This window comes from Mus caroli, unplaced genomic scaffold, assembly GCF_978045245.1.
Source record: "Mus caroli unplaced genomic scaffold, Mus_caroli_1 scaffold_9, whole genome shotgun sequence".
NCBI lineage: Eukaryota > Metazoa > Chordata > Mammalia > Rodentia > Muridae > Mus > Mus caroli.
In genome coordinates, this window is record NW_028227264.1 from 80,466,142 (window position 1) to 80,483,593 (window position 17,452).

At 41.9% G+C, this 17,452-nt stretch overlaps 1 protein-coding gene across 1 annotated transcript; it reads left to right on the forward strand.

Moving 5' to 3' along the window:
* Positions 1-2,332: 2,332 nt before the first annotated feature.
* LOC110303019 (uncharacterized) lies at positions 2,333-14,559 on the forward strand. The gene is given in 5 exon segments (XM_021173905.3): positions 2,333-2,471; positions 11,279-11,405; positions 11,607-11,664; positions 12,196-13,556; positions 13,559-14,559. Coding segments are annotated over 5 exon segments (1,671 nt in total). The 5' UTR covers positions 2,333-2,441; the 3' UTR covers positions 13,654-14,559.
* The last annotated feature ends 2,893 nt before the right edge of the window (positions 14,560-17,452 follow it).

Sequence of the window (17,452 nt, forward strand, 5' to 3'; positions counted from 1 at the left end):
GGGCTCGGATTAAAGGCGTTCGCCACCACCGCCTGGCAAGAACTTCTTTTTTTTTTTTAATCCCCCACTGTTTAACAACAGGGTGGTAATCATCGTAAGCCTGAGGTTTCTGGTCTCAGAATAGCACAGAGTCAAGAAAGGTAAATGTTATTAATAGTAATTAACTTTTACTTTTGCAAAACCAACATTTGCCACCCAAAAATCACTGACACTTACCCAGTCACTTCCCTACCAACTGGCTCCCAGCAGATGCTGAGTTGAACCATAACCTCATGGCTTCATAGACTTTCATCTTCTGATTCCCATCACTTCTCATCTGATATGTGATGACTCCTGATATGCCACCTACATTACAGCCTCCACCCATTTTGTGTGTGTGTGTGTGTGTGTGTGTGAGAGAGAGAGAGAGAGAGAGAGAAAGAGGCACAACCAGTGTGGGACACTAGTTGAGGGCAGGGGTTGGGTAGGGGGACTCAGAACACTTTAATCTTTTGGATCCATAACACAATTATGACAATAAATATGAGTGAAATGCAATATTTAAAGAAACCAGGGAATAGAGTTGTAATTCAGGGGAGGAGACCCCACCTAGAACCCCCAGGGAGGAGGTGGGGGTTGATCAGTGGTGGAATCCAGTGGTCACTCTAGAGGTGGTGGGGTCTGGGACATGGAGTTGATAATCGAGGCAGACTAAAATCTCATGCAATAGGCATCTTTATTCAAAGCCCCAGATGATATATATTCTGAGGTTTAAGAAAGGTTGCATGAGGACAGCCAGGGCTACACAATAGAACCCCATCTCAAACGACAAAACCAAACAAAAGACTAAGCCAAGCCAAATCACCCCCCTCAAAAACCAAAGAATAAGAATAATAAAAATAATATGAAGAAGGAGAAAAGAAAAGAAGGATCATGTTTTTTCTTAGAGGTATAAACATTTCTCCGAATAACAGCAGCAAGCAATAGTGGAGTAATCTCAGGTAATTTCACTCCTATCGAATAACGCTGGGAGGAGCATGAATACACTGAAGCCGAAAGATTCTTGTCTTGTTTCTTAGAGTGTTCTTATGGGCATTCACAATTCTCCTTAAATGACTGGATTCCTGGGCAGCCGTCTGACAAGCTCCGGTGTGATCAGCTTATGCAAGATCTATTGATGCCAGTCTTTTTTCCTTCCTCCCCCATACACTAGTTTTGTTTTTATATAGGTTTCTCTGTGTAGCCCTGGCTGTTTTGGAGCTTATTCTGTATATCAGGCTGACCTCAAACACATGGAGATCCACCACCTCTGCCCCTGAATGCTGGGATTAAAGGCATGCGCAACCACCAGCTGCCAATGCCAACCTTTTTTTTTGGTCATCTTTCCGTCCCAGATCATCACCCTAGAACCTTCCGTTTGGGGACTTTAGTTTTGGATGTTTTTGGTCTCAGACCAAGCTGGTTTAAACTTTTGATGCCCTGCTTCCACCTCCCAAAAGGTGGCATGAAAGGCCATTGCCACCACAGAAGGCTGGGGAAGTGTTAATATTTGGCCAACAGTGTACAACTGAGAGAGATGTGAGAAATCTTAGTTGTGCCCTAATGAAATTGAGGATACCTGGTGAATATCAATTGGGTGGCTTAAATTTGACCTGAATGGGCACATGTATGTCTCTGCCCTCCTAGGAGTCTGGGGAGAGAGGATAGATTTTTAAAAGTTAGAGCAATACGATAACTTCAGCTGATAGGTAGCGTCTGTGAGGAAATGAAATCAGACAAGGCAATGAAGCACTGGGGACAGCCGGATGAGATGGTTCAGTGGGCTAAACCACTTGGAATGCAAGACTGATGACCGACTGGAGTGCAGCCCCTAGAACCTACGGTGGAAGGAAAAGACCTACACCCACAATTTGACCTTTGATATCCACACGAACGCTGTGGCTCACATAGAGTAACAGTAGTGAGTAAATATTTTTAAAATTTTGCGAATAGTGCCAGGGCCACTTCAGATTGAGCAGAGAAGACCTTTAGAGTATTTGATTCTGTGATTGGTTGGTTCAGCTGTGAGCAGAGGGTCTACACAGTGCTCATAGAGTAATGATCTGTGTGTACTAGACACCCTATGCCTACCCGAAGAAGTGCCTACTGTGTGCAGGAAAAGTGCAGGGACGACTTTGCACTATGGGTGCAAGTTTTTCGGTCTGTGCCTGGGGTGGAGCCAAGGGCTGAGAACCAATGTGCTGAGTCCCTAAGAGGCACTCTGTCCCTAAGATGCTCCTGTAACTCAGGCCTCATTAACCAATCAGAGCCTCGAGGCGCGCTTCAGTGGAGGCGGGAACTTCCGGCCCGCCATTCTCGTGTTTGACTGTGAGTCTGAGGGAAGCTCTAGTGTGTCCCGTGCTTTGCGCTGTGACCGGCTACTAGGAGCTGTGAGGAGAGCAGGCGAGCTGGGGATCCGCGCCATGGTGAACGCGGCCGCCGTCCCCACGCGGGTAGGATCCGCGGGAGCCCGTGTGGGTTGCCCTGGGGTGCGGGAACCGGCGGCGTCCGGTGTGATCGCGTTGGTTCCCGAGGTCTCTGCACCTCCAGGCGGAAGCGGGACCTCTCTCTGACTCCGTTCCCCTGGCTGAACCTGCGCAGAGCATGGGACGCGGGAGTCGGTGCTTGGGAAGTGGTCACGCACGCGTGGCTTTTCTTGTCAGGAAAGGCAGATTTTCTGACAGGCAGAGCTCTAGTTTCTCTGTCCTCTAAAGTTCTGCACCGGGCACTTGACATTCGGGTGTAGCATCCATCGCAGTTAACTCTGCGCAGTGTAAAGTCTGTGCCATTAACACATTCGCATGTGGATGCCAAGGTGGTTCAGTCACGTGTGTTAGTAAGGCCAGACTCACTGTGTTCCCCTGCATAAGTTGTCAAAATCGACCGAATATTAATTGTGTTTCTGTCCTAAGTGTTCTTGTTCTCTCATGTTCTGTCGGTCTCAAACAGCACAGTCTTTATCGCAGGTGTAGGGTAATTTAGAAGTCAGACGGTGTCACCGTGCTGTTTATTCAGTCTTGTGTGCTCATGTTTTCATTCATGTTGACCTTTTGTGTCATCGGCTTCCTGTCGCTCATTGCAGAACTCGTGTTTGTTGAATCTATAGCTCAGATTCTGTACTGAAATAATATTGAGACTTCTTGTCTACAATCTTGTCTTGCAATTTCTCTTTGATTGAGTTCCTTGATTCTTTTAATTACAGTCATAGATTTGGCTACAGATATTTGTCCCATTTCTTTGTATTTCTGGCCAACGTATCAATTGTGACATATAAATGTTATGGTGATCTGTCTTATTTATTTACTAAACTTTTTACATGTGCCTGCGTTTTGCTTTCATATATGTATGTTCATCACTTGGGTGTTTGCGGCCCATAGAAGACAGAAGAGGCCATTAGATGTCCTCCACCACGATCTGGGGATAATTCTGTGCCACCTTGTTAGTGCTGGTAAACAAACCCAGGTCATCTGTAAGAGCAATAAGTAGTCTTTTTTTTTTTTTTTTTTTTTGGTTTTTCGAGACAGGGTTTCTCTGTATAGCTCTGGCTGTCCTGGAACTCACTTTGTAGACCAGGCTGGCCTCGAACTCAGAAATCCGCCTGCCTCTGCCTCCCGAGTGCTGGGATTAAAGGCGTGCGCCACCACGCCCCGCTCTTTTTTTTTTTTTTTTTTTTTGGCAATAAGTAGTCTTAACTGCTGAGCCATCTCTCCAGTTTTAAATGTGACATACTTTCAAAAATTTACATGTGTGTGCACATTTACAGGCTGAAATCCTGTGAGATTCTTCATTAAGAGAATGAAGTCTTGATTAAATATGTGATTGGAGGTTGGGAGATGTCTCAGAGGTATGCTGGTTGGATTTGGTCAGCCTGACTTAGGGTAGAGGAGACTGGCCTATGGCCAGATGTATCCTGTAGTCTCTTGGTTAAGGATTGATGTAATAGTGCCCTTCCCACGTAGTTTAGTGCCACCCTGGGCCAGGACACAGCTCTGGGAGTCATAGCAACTCATACATGGGTGGGTTTTATCAAAGGAAAACATAGCCTCATAAAATTGTCGTGTATTTTAAATAAACCGAAATTGCATAGTTCTCATTACACTCAAGAGATCCAGTGTCTCTCTCCCTGCTGCCTGTTGAGTTGAATTTCTGGCCTGTCTTCTAATCTCTCTCATTGCTTGTGTTGGAGGTTCATCAGGAGACTGGATGACTCTAATTTGAATTACAGTTTTACGTGCTGTGTTGAATTCTGGCCAGAGTTTTACATCCTTTGCAATCTTTAGGTTGGGCATACATTTGAAGATACCCAGTGTTAGGGTCCAACCATCCAAAGCAACCCAAGCAGACATGGATAACTTCTTTCTTTCTTTCTTTCTTTCTTTCTTTCTTTCTTTCTTTCTTTCTTCCTTTCTTTTTTTTTTTTTTTTTTTAAGGAGAAAAAGATAGGAGGTTATTGCTGATGTCTAAGTGAGCTGCTGGGGTTCAAGCAGAAAGGTTGGTGGACTTCTGCCAATGCCAAAGCGTATCCTTGACCAGAAGATGTCCGTTGCCCTTTTACTGAATTCGGTTCCATGTGACAGCGTAAACCAGTGTAAGAGAGAGTAGGAAAACCAGAATGTTAGCTCTCATAATGCCGAGGCAAGATTGAGTTGGGCCAACTGTGTCCTCTGGGGAGGATTGGTCACTCTCCTCCTGCTGATCTCCGCGGGAGCCCCGCATGGCAGCACTAGCTGTTGTTCAGTGTCTGCCTCCTTGCCCAATTCAGAGTGTTCAGCCCGTGATCACAACTGGTGGATCCTGGCTTGGGTGCAAAGGAGGGGAGAGAGGGTGTGAGAGGTGAATACCAAACAAGTGGACATAAAGAGACTTCAGGCGGCCAGTAAATGTGTAGAGAAAGACTCTTGGGAGTCAGGCTTTAGTGAAACATCTCACTTAATTCAGGAACAACAGCTGTTTAAACATTTGTGGGGTGGCTATGGGCTATAGGGGCGAATATATATTGTTGGTTGGGGACAGGATGCCTGGGAAGACTTATTTGCATAAGGAGCAATTCCAGGTGCTGCTGGACAGAACTATGTGGTGGATAGCCCTGAGGTTGCTTGGATTTTTATGCTAATTCTGCTTTCCTGGGAGGGTCTGCGAATGACTCTTGTGACTTGTGAACCATCCCCTAATGAATAAAGGAGTCAACCACTGGGTGAATAGGCAGGACTTCCAGGTTAGCTAGGGGAAGAGAGGATGCAGGAGAGGGGGTGGGTCCTTTTGGGTGCGGTGTGAGGACAAGATATAATTACTAGTGTCTGCCGGTTTCAATGGTGGATCCTGGATCCATCAGGATTCAACATCATCGGAGGATTTAGATTTTTTTTTTTTTTTGGGGGTTTTCGAGACAGGGTTTCTCTGTATAGCCCTGCCTGTCCTGGAACTTACTTTGTAGACCAGGCTGGCCTCAAACTCAGAAATCTACCTGCCTCTGCCTCCCAAGTGCTGGGATTAAAGGCATGCGCCACCACGCCCGGCTTGGATTTAGATTTAATAAGGTTTACAAGATTAGGATTTTAGTTGTGCCCAGTGGTTGAGTTACCGTTGTTTCTGAACTTGGTTTGTGTTGTGTTTTCCTTCACACTTCACATGGCATTCTCAGATTCAAGAGACAAAGGTACGGTGGCAAAGCGTGGGTTTGTCTGATGTACACCACAAAGGTTTTGAGGGTTTTGAAGCATGGGGCTGGTGTGGTAGTGACCCGCCAGTGGGAATTTAGGGAGCTGGGTGGAGAGATTTTGGAGTTCTGAGTCAGAGAGTCTCCACGAGATAAGAACTGCCTGGGGAGTCTGCAGGGGCTGAGAGTAGCTGGGTGAAGCACGGGAACTTGATTTTAAAAACCTTTTAAAAAAAAAAATATTTCCTGCAATATAACTAGATAATGGGAGAGGAAATTTTTCCTGGGTACTGAGCTATGTGACTGAAAGAGTAAAACGTAAAAACAAAATTCTAGGCCTTTAGACCCAGGCTTGGGAATGTGGCCTTTGTGATCATAAAACAGATAGCGACATTCCTCCACCCACCTGCTTCCTGGGTTCAAAGAGTGTTCATTCAAAGAAAGTCACCCTGACCATTACTGGAACCTGAAATGCAAATGTGCTATTGTTAGGGGCTCTTAGAAACTGTCTTGAGAGTTAACAATTAGCAGGTATTCCTTGTGACACTTATGACTTTGTACTTCCTTGTGACTCTTAACTGGTATCTTTGGTATTTTTTTCTAACAACGCCCTCCCCACTTCCTTGAGTTGTGGTTTCTTCCTTTAAATACCCCCTTATCCCGCTACTCGGGGCGCCACGGTCCTCTACCCCTGCGTGGTGTATGACCGTGGGCCCGAGAGCACTCTTGAATAAAAATCCTCTTGCAGTTTGCAGCAAGACCGTTTCTTGTGGGTGATTTTGGGGTGTCGCCTCTCCTGAGTCAGAACGTGGGGGAGTCCTCACGTTGTGGGTCTTTCATGACCTCTGGTGGGGCAAAGGTGAGGGCATAGGACTACGTGTACTGGGACATGCAGTCCTGGAGCAGTTGGGGAGTGATCCTACTCCTGCCAATTACAGAACAAGATTTTTGGGGCTGGGCTTGTTTTGACCCTATTTTTGCTCCTGCCCAGCTCCCCTGGTCCCACAGCTCCCTAGCCCTACACTCTCTTCTGTAAGTACTTGGAGCTGAAATTGGGGTTTAAGTTGTCAGGGTCCACGAAGGCTGAAGTGCTAGTAAAAGGCTGGGCAATGTGGCATTTCTGTAGCGTCTGATCTGAAGTGAGATCAGCTGGAATAGTTTATATCAGCTTTCAGGACCACGTCCAAAGGTGCTCCCTGCACGATGTTTGCCAACCATGCGGGAATCTGCTGAGACAAATGTAGACTAATGAGAGAAGTTTACATTTCCTCATAACTGGTGAAGGAGTGTAGTGAGAATTTTGGTTTAAAAAAAAAACAAAAAAGAAATATGGGAAGTGTTTTCATTTAGCCCCAGGTATGGCATATGGGGCTGCTTTCAGATTGTCCACAGTAGCTGAGTATGATTTGCCTCTTGCTCCAGCAGAAGTGTGATTTTGCCAGTGGCAGAGTTTTTGCAGATAGTTTTGTGTGATGTTTGGAATTCTGGAGACATTTCAAAGGGTATGTATGTAAATGCTGGATCCCCAAGAGGTGGTAGGTTGTTGGTTGCTGCTGGTTGTAATTTGTTAACTAGTCACGGGCAGGGAAGAAACAAGAAGAAATTAGTTATCCTGACGGTGAAGATCTTCCATCTAGTGTTAATGGGTTGAAAGTATTGAAGAAAAGGAATGGAGAAGGGTGGAAGTAAGAAAAACCTACAACATAATCAAAGTCTGGCTACAAAGGGGAGCAATCCCAAGACCAGGGGGAAATCCCGTTTTCAGGAATGGAGAGATACAGAAACTTAGACTGTACTTATCTGGAGTCCATTTGACCAGGGACAGGTGGATCCAGGTTGTAACACCTTTTTGATTACTTGAAGCTTACATGATTTTTTTAGTTTACAAAAAGATATCTATTAGCATTACCATTGTATTGAAATCTACATGGTAGAAAAAGCAGTTAACAGGTGTCTGTAAGATAGTAGGAGTAGACTCATGTCTTTGAGTCTTAACAAAAACTATAGTTTTAGGTTTAAAAGGCATGATTTTTGTTTCCAGAGAACAAGGTATATAGTTTGGTCAGAGATAATTTAGCGTGATGAAAAGCATTTTTAAGTTACATCTAGATGACAAAGAAAACTCAAAATCCCTTAGACCTAAATTTTTTACAACCTACTTTTAATAAGGGTTCAACCTCTAGCCCAGCACCCAGCAGAAGTAGAGGAAGAGAGAAGTTATTAGGAGGTGAGGGAAGTGATTAGAGAGAAGTTATTAGGAGGTGAGGGAAGTGATTAGAGAGAAGTTATTAGGAGGTGAGGGAAGTGATTAGAGAGAAGTTATTAGGAGGTGAGGGAAGTGATTAGAGAGAAGTTATTAGGAGGTGAGGGAAGTGATTAGAGAGAAGTTATTAGGAGGTGAGGGAAGTGATTAGAGAGAAGTTATTAGGAGGTGAGGGAAGTGATTAGAGAGAAGTTATTAGGAGGTGAGGGAAGTGATTAGAGAGAAGTTATTAGGAGGTGAGGGAAGTGATTAGAGAGAAGTTATTAGGAGGTGAGGGAAGTGATTAGAGAGAAGTTATTAGGAGGTGAGGGAAGTGATTAGAGAGAAGTTATTAGGAGGTGAGGGAAGTGATTAGAGAGAAGTTATTAGGAGGTGAGGGAAGTGATTAGAGAGAAGTTATTAGGAGGTGAACCTGTTCAGCAAGAGTTCTCTGAGGCAAGTTTGATCTTTTTGGCAGTAATTCAGTCTCATAGCAAACACCAAATACAACTCAGCACCAGCAGTCAGAGATGAGGCCATGGAAGTGGCATATTGCTGTAGGAACCTCATGAGTAGGTCTTGGGTGAGTTTCTCTCAATGGCAGCATAGTGAAGCATACCAAACCAATGCTTGGCGCTCGTCTCCCACTCTCTGTGGCGTCATATTTATATTACTTTGTCAAGCGTCCTTTCACGTTTGCTGTATCAAAACATTCTTTCACTTGTGTCTGCTTCAGGAAAATATTCTTTCATGTGTCTGCTTTAGCAAGGCATCCTTTTACCTGTTTGCTCCATCAAAACATCATTTGATCTAACTAACTTTCCAAAGAAACCAGAAGTTTTCCCTTTATCCTGAGCTTGTGACTGAGTAATAAAGAGTCAGTGCTTCATCAAGTCTTCAACTTCTGAAATCTCAGCGTGATAACAGCACAGAAGGGAAAGAAATCTGAAAACTTTTTTTTTAAGTTTCTATATATTTTAAATCATTTTTTGATCCTTAGAACGTAAGTTTTTATATCCTTAGACCTTGTGTTGGTTTTGAACATTTTTTTTAAATTTTAATCATTTATCAGAGACATAGTAGTTATTATTAACTGTCATTGTAAATTATGTTCTTTTAGTAAAAGGTTATAAACCTGTTTATCTTTTAACATGAAGCCTGTTAACAATGTAAACTTGGTTTCCTTTCCTTAACAAGGTACACAGCAGCTTTATTTAACTAAAGAACTAATGGACTAACAAGGTGGCTTGGGGGAAGAAGATGATTGCTGTTGTCTAAGTGGCAAAACTATAGTTAGCTTAGTATCGATGTGGTCAGAGACTTCAGAAGGACAAATTATAATCTAAATGGGCTATGTATCAACTAAAATGATCAAGGCTGGTCCATAGTTCATTATGTAGACAGCCATCCTAGGCTCCTGTGGTTTCCATGGTGATGGGGGCAGAGGTATCAGCATCAGAGACATTCCTGTGTAGGAGGAATATGGGAGGGATTGACTGTATCTTGTCTAGGTAAAGTGGGGCAGTCTGGGCCCTGAAGCAGTCTCGCCCAGTGGTTAGTTGCTGGAATCCAGCACTAGAGGGGTTCTGGAACCTGAGGATGGATGTGTGGTGTCAGGGAAAATGAAAACAGTGACCACCTGTTTAAGCAAGTGACCACCTATTCAAGCAAGTGGCCCTGAGCCATCTTTATTTATACAATCCCAATCCTGCTTGCCTGAGTAGTGATATTATTGGTTACTTTAATTTAAAGAGATCATAATATCAGCATTATAAAAGTCCCATCATTGTAAAGGCCCCCAATAGTTTTTCTTCCTCCTCCCACTGGGTCAGTCACACACCCCTAATCTTATTTTGCACTACAAAGCACAATTCAGAAAGGCAAAAATAAATGTCTAGTCAGGCATGACCTGTGGATATGAGCACAAACCCAGCTGGTAGCAAATGCCATTACACAGTTATGCAAGGTGATAGACAGATTAAACACTCCTGATTATAAGTCCAGTCATCAGATACTACCCCTCTGTCAAAATACATTTTAAACTGAAGACAAAGATGTGCTCATTTTACTAAGTAACCTTTCCTCATATGTACCTATCAATTTCTGATACTATCTTTCCGGAGCCACACACGTGTTCATCCTGCTACTGGACCCTGAGTTACTTGGCGGGAAATCGGGTTCCCTCCCCCTTCCTTTATAACTGAATGTCGGAACTAGTAAAGGAGAGCTTTGATCAGAGACTTGGCTCCGTTTCTTTTTTCGCCCTGTCTAGTTTCCTCTCTTTTCAGCTCGAGCTGCCATCCTCAGATGAACCGTTCACGTTGCAGACTGCTGGTCAGGCTGCAACACCTACCCATTTTAAGTCTCTGTTGTTTAGACATATCTTCCTCAGAACAGTTATGCAAGCAGGACATACTCCTCTTCTCAAGCCTGGGGTTGCCACAGACTTACTCAGTGTGACTGTAGCAGTATCTCTAGTGACACAATTATATGTCCCAAAATACTCAGGATTAATGGTCACAAGTAGAAGCTTGATAGAGGAAAGGAGGATTTTGCCCCTAGAATGAGTATTTAGAAAAACATAGAATCATCCACAGGGCTTTCAGTCTGCATAATCTTGGCTTTGCCCATGACCCACAAAGTGAAACTAAATATTGCTATGAGTATAAACAGCATAGCAAAAGCAAAGAGACCTTGTACCATATATGACCTAGGTAATAAGCAGTGGGCCACCAAAATTCACCACAGGTCCTTGCCAAGTGAGAAGGGTTTTCCATGGGCCTTGCCACAGAAATGGCCCATCAGTGAAGCAATCAAATGCGTACCCTGCAGCTGATGCATGGCCATCACCAGTTAATGTTTCCACAATCCAGGTGGAGTCCTTTGTTGCTGTGTCAGTTGTCTTCTTGGAGACCTTGAGGGTCATTGCTAGGACCTAAGAGTCTCTGTCATGATAATTTTAAACTTCTTAAATGCCATACTCAGCAGATCTCAGACAGGTTTAATGGCCAGTATCTACTGAGTATATTAAACATTTTGTCTATCCTTTTTTGAAGTTAGGGATTTTGATACAATTTTGCTAATGTATACTCAATAGCACTGATCTGTTTGAGTGTCTCTCTGTATCATCTGTTAGTAGTCATCTCTCTTGAAATGCCGTGTGGAATTCAGTGGGCCCAGAAATGAGAGATGTGATCCTCCTTTTCTGTTTCCTTCTAAAAACACTTGGAGACTTCATTTGAATGTCTGTGATATGGAATAAATGTGTGGAGCACCCAGAATTATATATTCTCAATGAAATGTACATTTACAGTGCAGTCAGTCTCACTATTTTTCTTATGTATATGTATGGGCTCTTTTAGGATGCGGTGACCTATGAGGATGTGTATGTGAAATTCACTCATGAAGAGTGGGCTTTGCTGAATCCTTCCCAGAAGAGTCTCTACAAAGATGTGATGCTGGAGACATGCAGGAACCTCACTGCTATAGGTAAGAATGTGAGTTTTCCTTCACTTTCTAAACAAGGGGACAAGGTTTCTTGGTTATTGGTGTACTTCTCTGATTTCTCTTGTGACAGAGGAAGAATGTGGTGACTATTGAGACATGATTCTCGGGTTTACCAAAGATACTAACTTAAAATTGCATACTATCCAATAATATATCATAAATTTTCTGGTATTATTATTTTAGGTTACAAATTGGAAGACAACATTGAAGAACACTGTCACAGTTCTAGAGGACGTGGAAGGTAAATTTCATGTGCAAGCTGATACAGATGCATCACTGAAGAAGTTTTAATGTGTCCTGAAGTTGTAAAGAGAAGCAGTAGTGGGAATAAGCACAGCTTTATGTATATTAATGAGGATTAAATTCTCACAAGGCTGTGTACTTCAATTTCAGGTAGCTAACCTGTGTCTGCAAGGCAAACTTCTAACAAACACAGAAATCATACCTTAACACATGATGATAGTTTAGTCATAGGCCTGTGAGAACTGTGTTGTAGAACTGTCAACCATTTAGTTTCATCCTATTCAATTTTAACAAAAAGCATGCACATTGATTGGGGACCCGTGAATGTCCAAGAACTTTTATAAACAAATAGTCGTTCCAAAATTTAGTGAGAAGAACAGTTTATGGGAGGCAAGAAGGCCGATGTCATGGAGAAACCTTAATCCTTATAGCACATATCTGTGGGGAACAAGAATTCAAACTATGTGAATATTTGAAAACCTTTTGTTTGTTATTTCTCCTTTAATAAGTATAACATCTATAATTGCAGATACAAGTCTTGTGAGCATAAGGGACATGGAAAGAAGCAATGTACCTTTGCACAGAAGAGTTTTCTTCAAACATATGAAAGGATCCATACTGAAGAGAAACCCTATGAATGCAATCAGTGCAGTAAAGCCTTTGCAAATTTCCGTAGTCTTCAAAAACATGAAAAATATCATACTGTAGAAAAACCCTATGAATGTAATCACTGTGGTAAAGCCTTTCCAAGTCCCAGTGCTCTTCAAATTCACCAAAGAACTCACACTGGAGAGAAACCATATGATTGCAGTGAGTGTGGGAAAGCCTTCACAAGTAAAAGTAATCTTCAAACGCACAAAAGAACTCACACAGGAGAGAAACCATATTGCTGCAATGAATGTGGGAAAGCCTTTGCATGTCTCAGTTATCTTCAAACACATGAAAACATTCACACTGGAAAGAAACCTTATAGATGTAACCACTGTGGTAAAACCTTTACACGGCGTAGTGGTCTTCAAATGCATGAAAGAAGTCATACTGGAGAGAAACCTTATGAATGTAATCATTGTGGTAAAGCCTTTGTTTGTAGCAGTAGTCTTCACAGGCATGAAATAATTCATACTGGAAAGAAACCCTATATGTGTAATCAGTGTGGTAAAACCTTTGCCCGTTATAGAAATCTTCGAAATCATGAAGAATATCATACTCTTGATAAACCACATAAATGTACTCTATGTGGTAAAGCCTTTGCAAATCACAGGAATCTTTATATACATGAAAGATATCATGCTGGAAAGAAATTGCACAAATGTACTCAATGTGGTAAAGCCTTTACATGGTCTAGTAGTCTTCAAATTCATGAAAGAAGTCATAGTGGAGAGAAACCTTATGAGTGTAATCAATGCAGTAAGACCTTTGTATGTTGCAGTACTCTTCAAAGGCATAAAAGAACTCACAGTGGAGAGAAACCTTATGAATGTAATCAGTGTGGTAAATCTTTTGCAAGATGCAGTTTTCTTCAAATACATGAAAGAATTCATACTGGAGAGAAACCTTATGTGTGCAATCAATGTGGTAAAGCCTATGCAAGTGGTAGTAGTCTTCGAAATCATGAAAAACGTCATACTATTGAGAAACCTTATAAATGTAATCAGTGTGCTAAAGCCTTTGCATGTCTCAGACGTCTTCAAATACATGAAAGAAATCATACTGGAAAGAAACTTTATGAGTGTAGTCAATGTGGAAAACCCTTTACAAGTCAAAATAGTCTTCAAATACACAGGAGAACTCATACTGGAGAGAAGCCATATAAATGTAGTCAATGTAGTAAAGCCTTTGCATGTTGCAGTAATCTGTATAGACATGAAAGAAATCATACTGGAGAGAAACTATGAATAATCATTGTGGTAAAGCATTTGCATATTCGAATAGTCTTCATAATCACAAAAAATGTCATTCTGAAGAGAACCCCTTTGGATATAATTGATTCAGTAAAGCTTTGGCACGTTAGTGTAAACTTCAGATACATTAAAGATATAAATTGGAGAGAAACCTGACAAATGTAATCAATGTGATACTGCCTCTGCGTGTTACTGGTTTCTTTAAGGTTATGAAAGAATTCCTACTGGAAAGAAACACCATGAATCTAATAAGTGCAGTAAAGCCTTACATATCAAACACATTTTCCTACTGAGACATCTCATTGGTGCTTATGTAAGATTAGTGGAACCGTTTCATCTTTAAAATGTCTTTTCAAAATGTATACAAATAGTCATCCAAGGATAGAGGAACACAATAATTTGAATAAAAGAGTAAATAGGTAGTAGACCAATGTAAGTTGTCGTCTGACTGGAACATGCACACCAGAGCATAGTTATATACACACAGGTAAAATTTATTAAAGATGAAATTAAAGCAAACAAAATGAAAATATTCAGAACATAATGGTTTACCAGTTAATGCATTGTAATATTTCAAGAATTGTCTATGTTCATCAAAAGAATGATGGGTCCTATTTAGATCCTGTTAAGAGGACTGCCGACTCTTAGCAGAAAGCTGCTATCATCTCTGCAGCCATCTCAGGCTGTTTACTTACAGGTTGGTACTTTTCCACCCTGACGAGAGACTTGTTTTCCTAGCATGATGTTTTTGCAAGCAGCCCACCACAGCTGAACACACTCTGATAACATCCTGTTTTTCTCAGACACATCCTCGACTTGTGGTTAAGTGTCTCCAGTTGCCCTCCCCAGCTTGTGCTTACATATCCATAGTTGCCTTTCAATAGACTCGGATCAGGCAGACTGTCTTGTCTCCATTCTTCGTGTCTCTTGCCCCTCCATCCCCACTCTCTCCCTTGCAGACCCCGTTGATTGACCTGTGAACTGGGTCAAGATCCTCCATTATCCTTTCACTCTCTGATTATAAGATAGGTCATTTTACAAACATCTCAGCTGGATATAGAGGTGCACGCCTGGAATCCCCCACTTGGAGACACAGGTGGATTTCTGAATTCGAGGCCAGCTTGGACCACATAGGGAGGTCCAGGATGGCATAGCTATGTAGAGAGATCCTGTGTCATAAATATCAAACAGACCCTCAAGACAACAACAATAAAGCCCCAACCAAACAACCATCTCTCCCTTTATGGATTCTTTTCCTAAAATAATCTGAATGTAGTGAGAAGTTTGTAATTTTGGGTTCTTTAAAAAACAGAAATGTTAAGTGAATATGTTTTTAAATCCAGGTGTGGGAATGTGGGGCTGCTTCAGATTGTTCATAGAAGCTGTGTATGATTTGCCTCTTGCTCTATCAGAGGTATGATTTTTGCCAGCAGCAGATAATTTATGGAATTGTGTGATGTTTGGAATTCTGGGGACTTTTCAGAGTTTATATAAATGCTAGGGCTCTAAGAGGCAGTGTGAGTGGCTGGTTGGTGTTTTTGTTGGTGTTGGTCGCAGTTTGTCAGTTTTGAAGTAGTACCGCAGAAAGAAATGAGAAGTAGAAATTACATATCCTGATGGCAAAGATCAGTCTTGCCCTAAGGAACCTGATACCCCTAATCAGCAGGAAGTAGTCTAATAAAAATTGCTTCCTTTCCCCTTTATCATTTCTTTCTCTCCTGTTTAGTTTTAGGGGTGGTATAAGGGAAGAAAAATGGGGTGGAGAAGGGTGGAAGAAATAAGAATCCCTAAAGTAGCAAACACCGGCTATAATTGGTGCTTATAAGTGGGACCAAGCAGAATGAGAAATTTGATTTCAAATATTTTAGAGGACACAGAAGTGGATGAAGGAATGGATCTTTGTTTCAAGATAACAGCAAAACATTTTGGCAGCTGTCATTGGAAAATTCCATGGTCTGCTCCCACAGGAAATTTTCTGTTTCTTTTCTTCTTTCCTACCTTTATTCTGTCTCAAAGAAGATTGGGAGAATGACTGAGCATTTGCAAAAATTGTGAGTAGATATGAGGGACCCAAATAACAAAAAATGGCAGAAATGGGAAGACAAAAGGGTTCTCTCAGCTCTTTTCTGAAGGGGCTGTAGAATTGGCAGGGAAATTGTGGATGGAAGTTGAAGCATTTGGGAAGCAAGAAACACTGGAAGAGGGAGAACAACAAAACCTCAGTCTGGGTGACTGCAAACAGGAGTTTCTCATAGGAGGAAAGAGGGTGAGAAGCTAGCTGTGCAAGAGGGTGGTCAGGTCAGGGAAAAGCAGAAAAGGCAGAACAGGCTGATGAAATAGCCCATTTTGAGAGAAAGGGTTAACCTTGAGCCAACTGTACCACCAGAGGTGGGGGTGTAGGTTACCTAATCACCATCATCTTTCCCAGTATGCCTGCTAGTATATGCTTTCTAATGGGATGGATCAAGGTTGTAATATAGGATGGTGACCTCTAGAAATGATAGATCTAGAGTGTTTTAAAGAGGCTGCGATTTCATATGGGATGTCCTCACCTTATATGAAAGCAATTGTAAAACCTGGCCTACTCAAAAGAGAATTATTCCCCAAGGCTGGAAGGAATTGGTGACAGTTGCACTAGAGGCCAGTCCACAATTGCAATGGCTAATGTGGTAGAGGGAAGAAGCTGTAAATACTGAACAGTGAAATAGAGCGAGGGGAAGGAGGCTAGTCAAGGACCAGTTGCTGACTCTGATATAAAGGAACAGATTCAGTTTGATGATGCTACTACAGAACAATGTTGATTAGCAATGTTAGGAGCTTGGGGCAAATTTGAGCACCTCAGAAAATGTTCACCTTGTTTACAAAGACTATATAAGCTCTGGCGAATTCTTCACTGAATTTTTTTTTTTTTTTGTACAAAAAATGTCAGTTGTGAACAAAGCCGTATCAGACCCTTATGTAAGACAAGCATTTATAGAAACCTGGCATATGGAAATATAAATACTGAATATTAAAAGCACTTATTAGACCATTAAAGGCAGGGGCAGCACCCATGTATAAGTGAATAAAGGATACAACTGATATTGTTCCAATGTGTACCAGGCTAATAGCATAGGTGAAGGAATAACTGGAGGTCTTCAATATCAAAAGGCCTGGTGATTGGATTGTGGGATATACTGTCATTTGCAAAGAAAGTGTAACCAAGGTCCTAAAGATTTCAGCTCTCAAGATGGCTGGTGCATTAATTGCAAAAAATAAGGGGTTTTGTGCAGGAAAAGTGAATAAGGCATCCTGAAGGGTAGTGGCTTCGGGAGTTGTGCAGGCAATGTGGCAAGGGTTGCCCTTGGACTATTGAAGTGTTGGTCCAGCAGATATCCAAGGCAAATTTTTACAGACAGGAGATTTCTTGGGGGCTTGACTTGAAGCCCCACAACAAAAAGTATGAGCTATTTGACTCCTGTCAGCCAGGAAATAGCAAGCAGGCAGAAAAATCTTAACTAAGTATTGTAAATGTAATGTATGCTTCTGCAGGCAGTGTTACTCTAGACCTGGCCGTAGATAAACACCTTACTCTACTTCTAAAACCTCAATGTTATAAAATATCTACTGGAATTTATGGTCCTTTGCATGCCTTGATAATAGGGATGATTTTGGAAAGGACTGGGTTAACTTTCCAAAGATTCATTGTGCATTCAGGAATTATAGATGAAGATTTCAAAGGAGAAATTCAAATTAATGACATGTTAAAAAAAAAAAAAGCAAATGATAGGATTGATAGGATGTGATAGAATTGCTCAGCTGCTCCTGTTTTCCTGCATCAAATGCAAAACTCCCACAGGAAAAAAAACCCCAAGAGTTTGGAAGTACTGGAAAATGTGTGTTCTG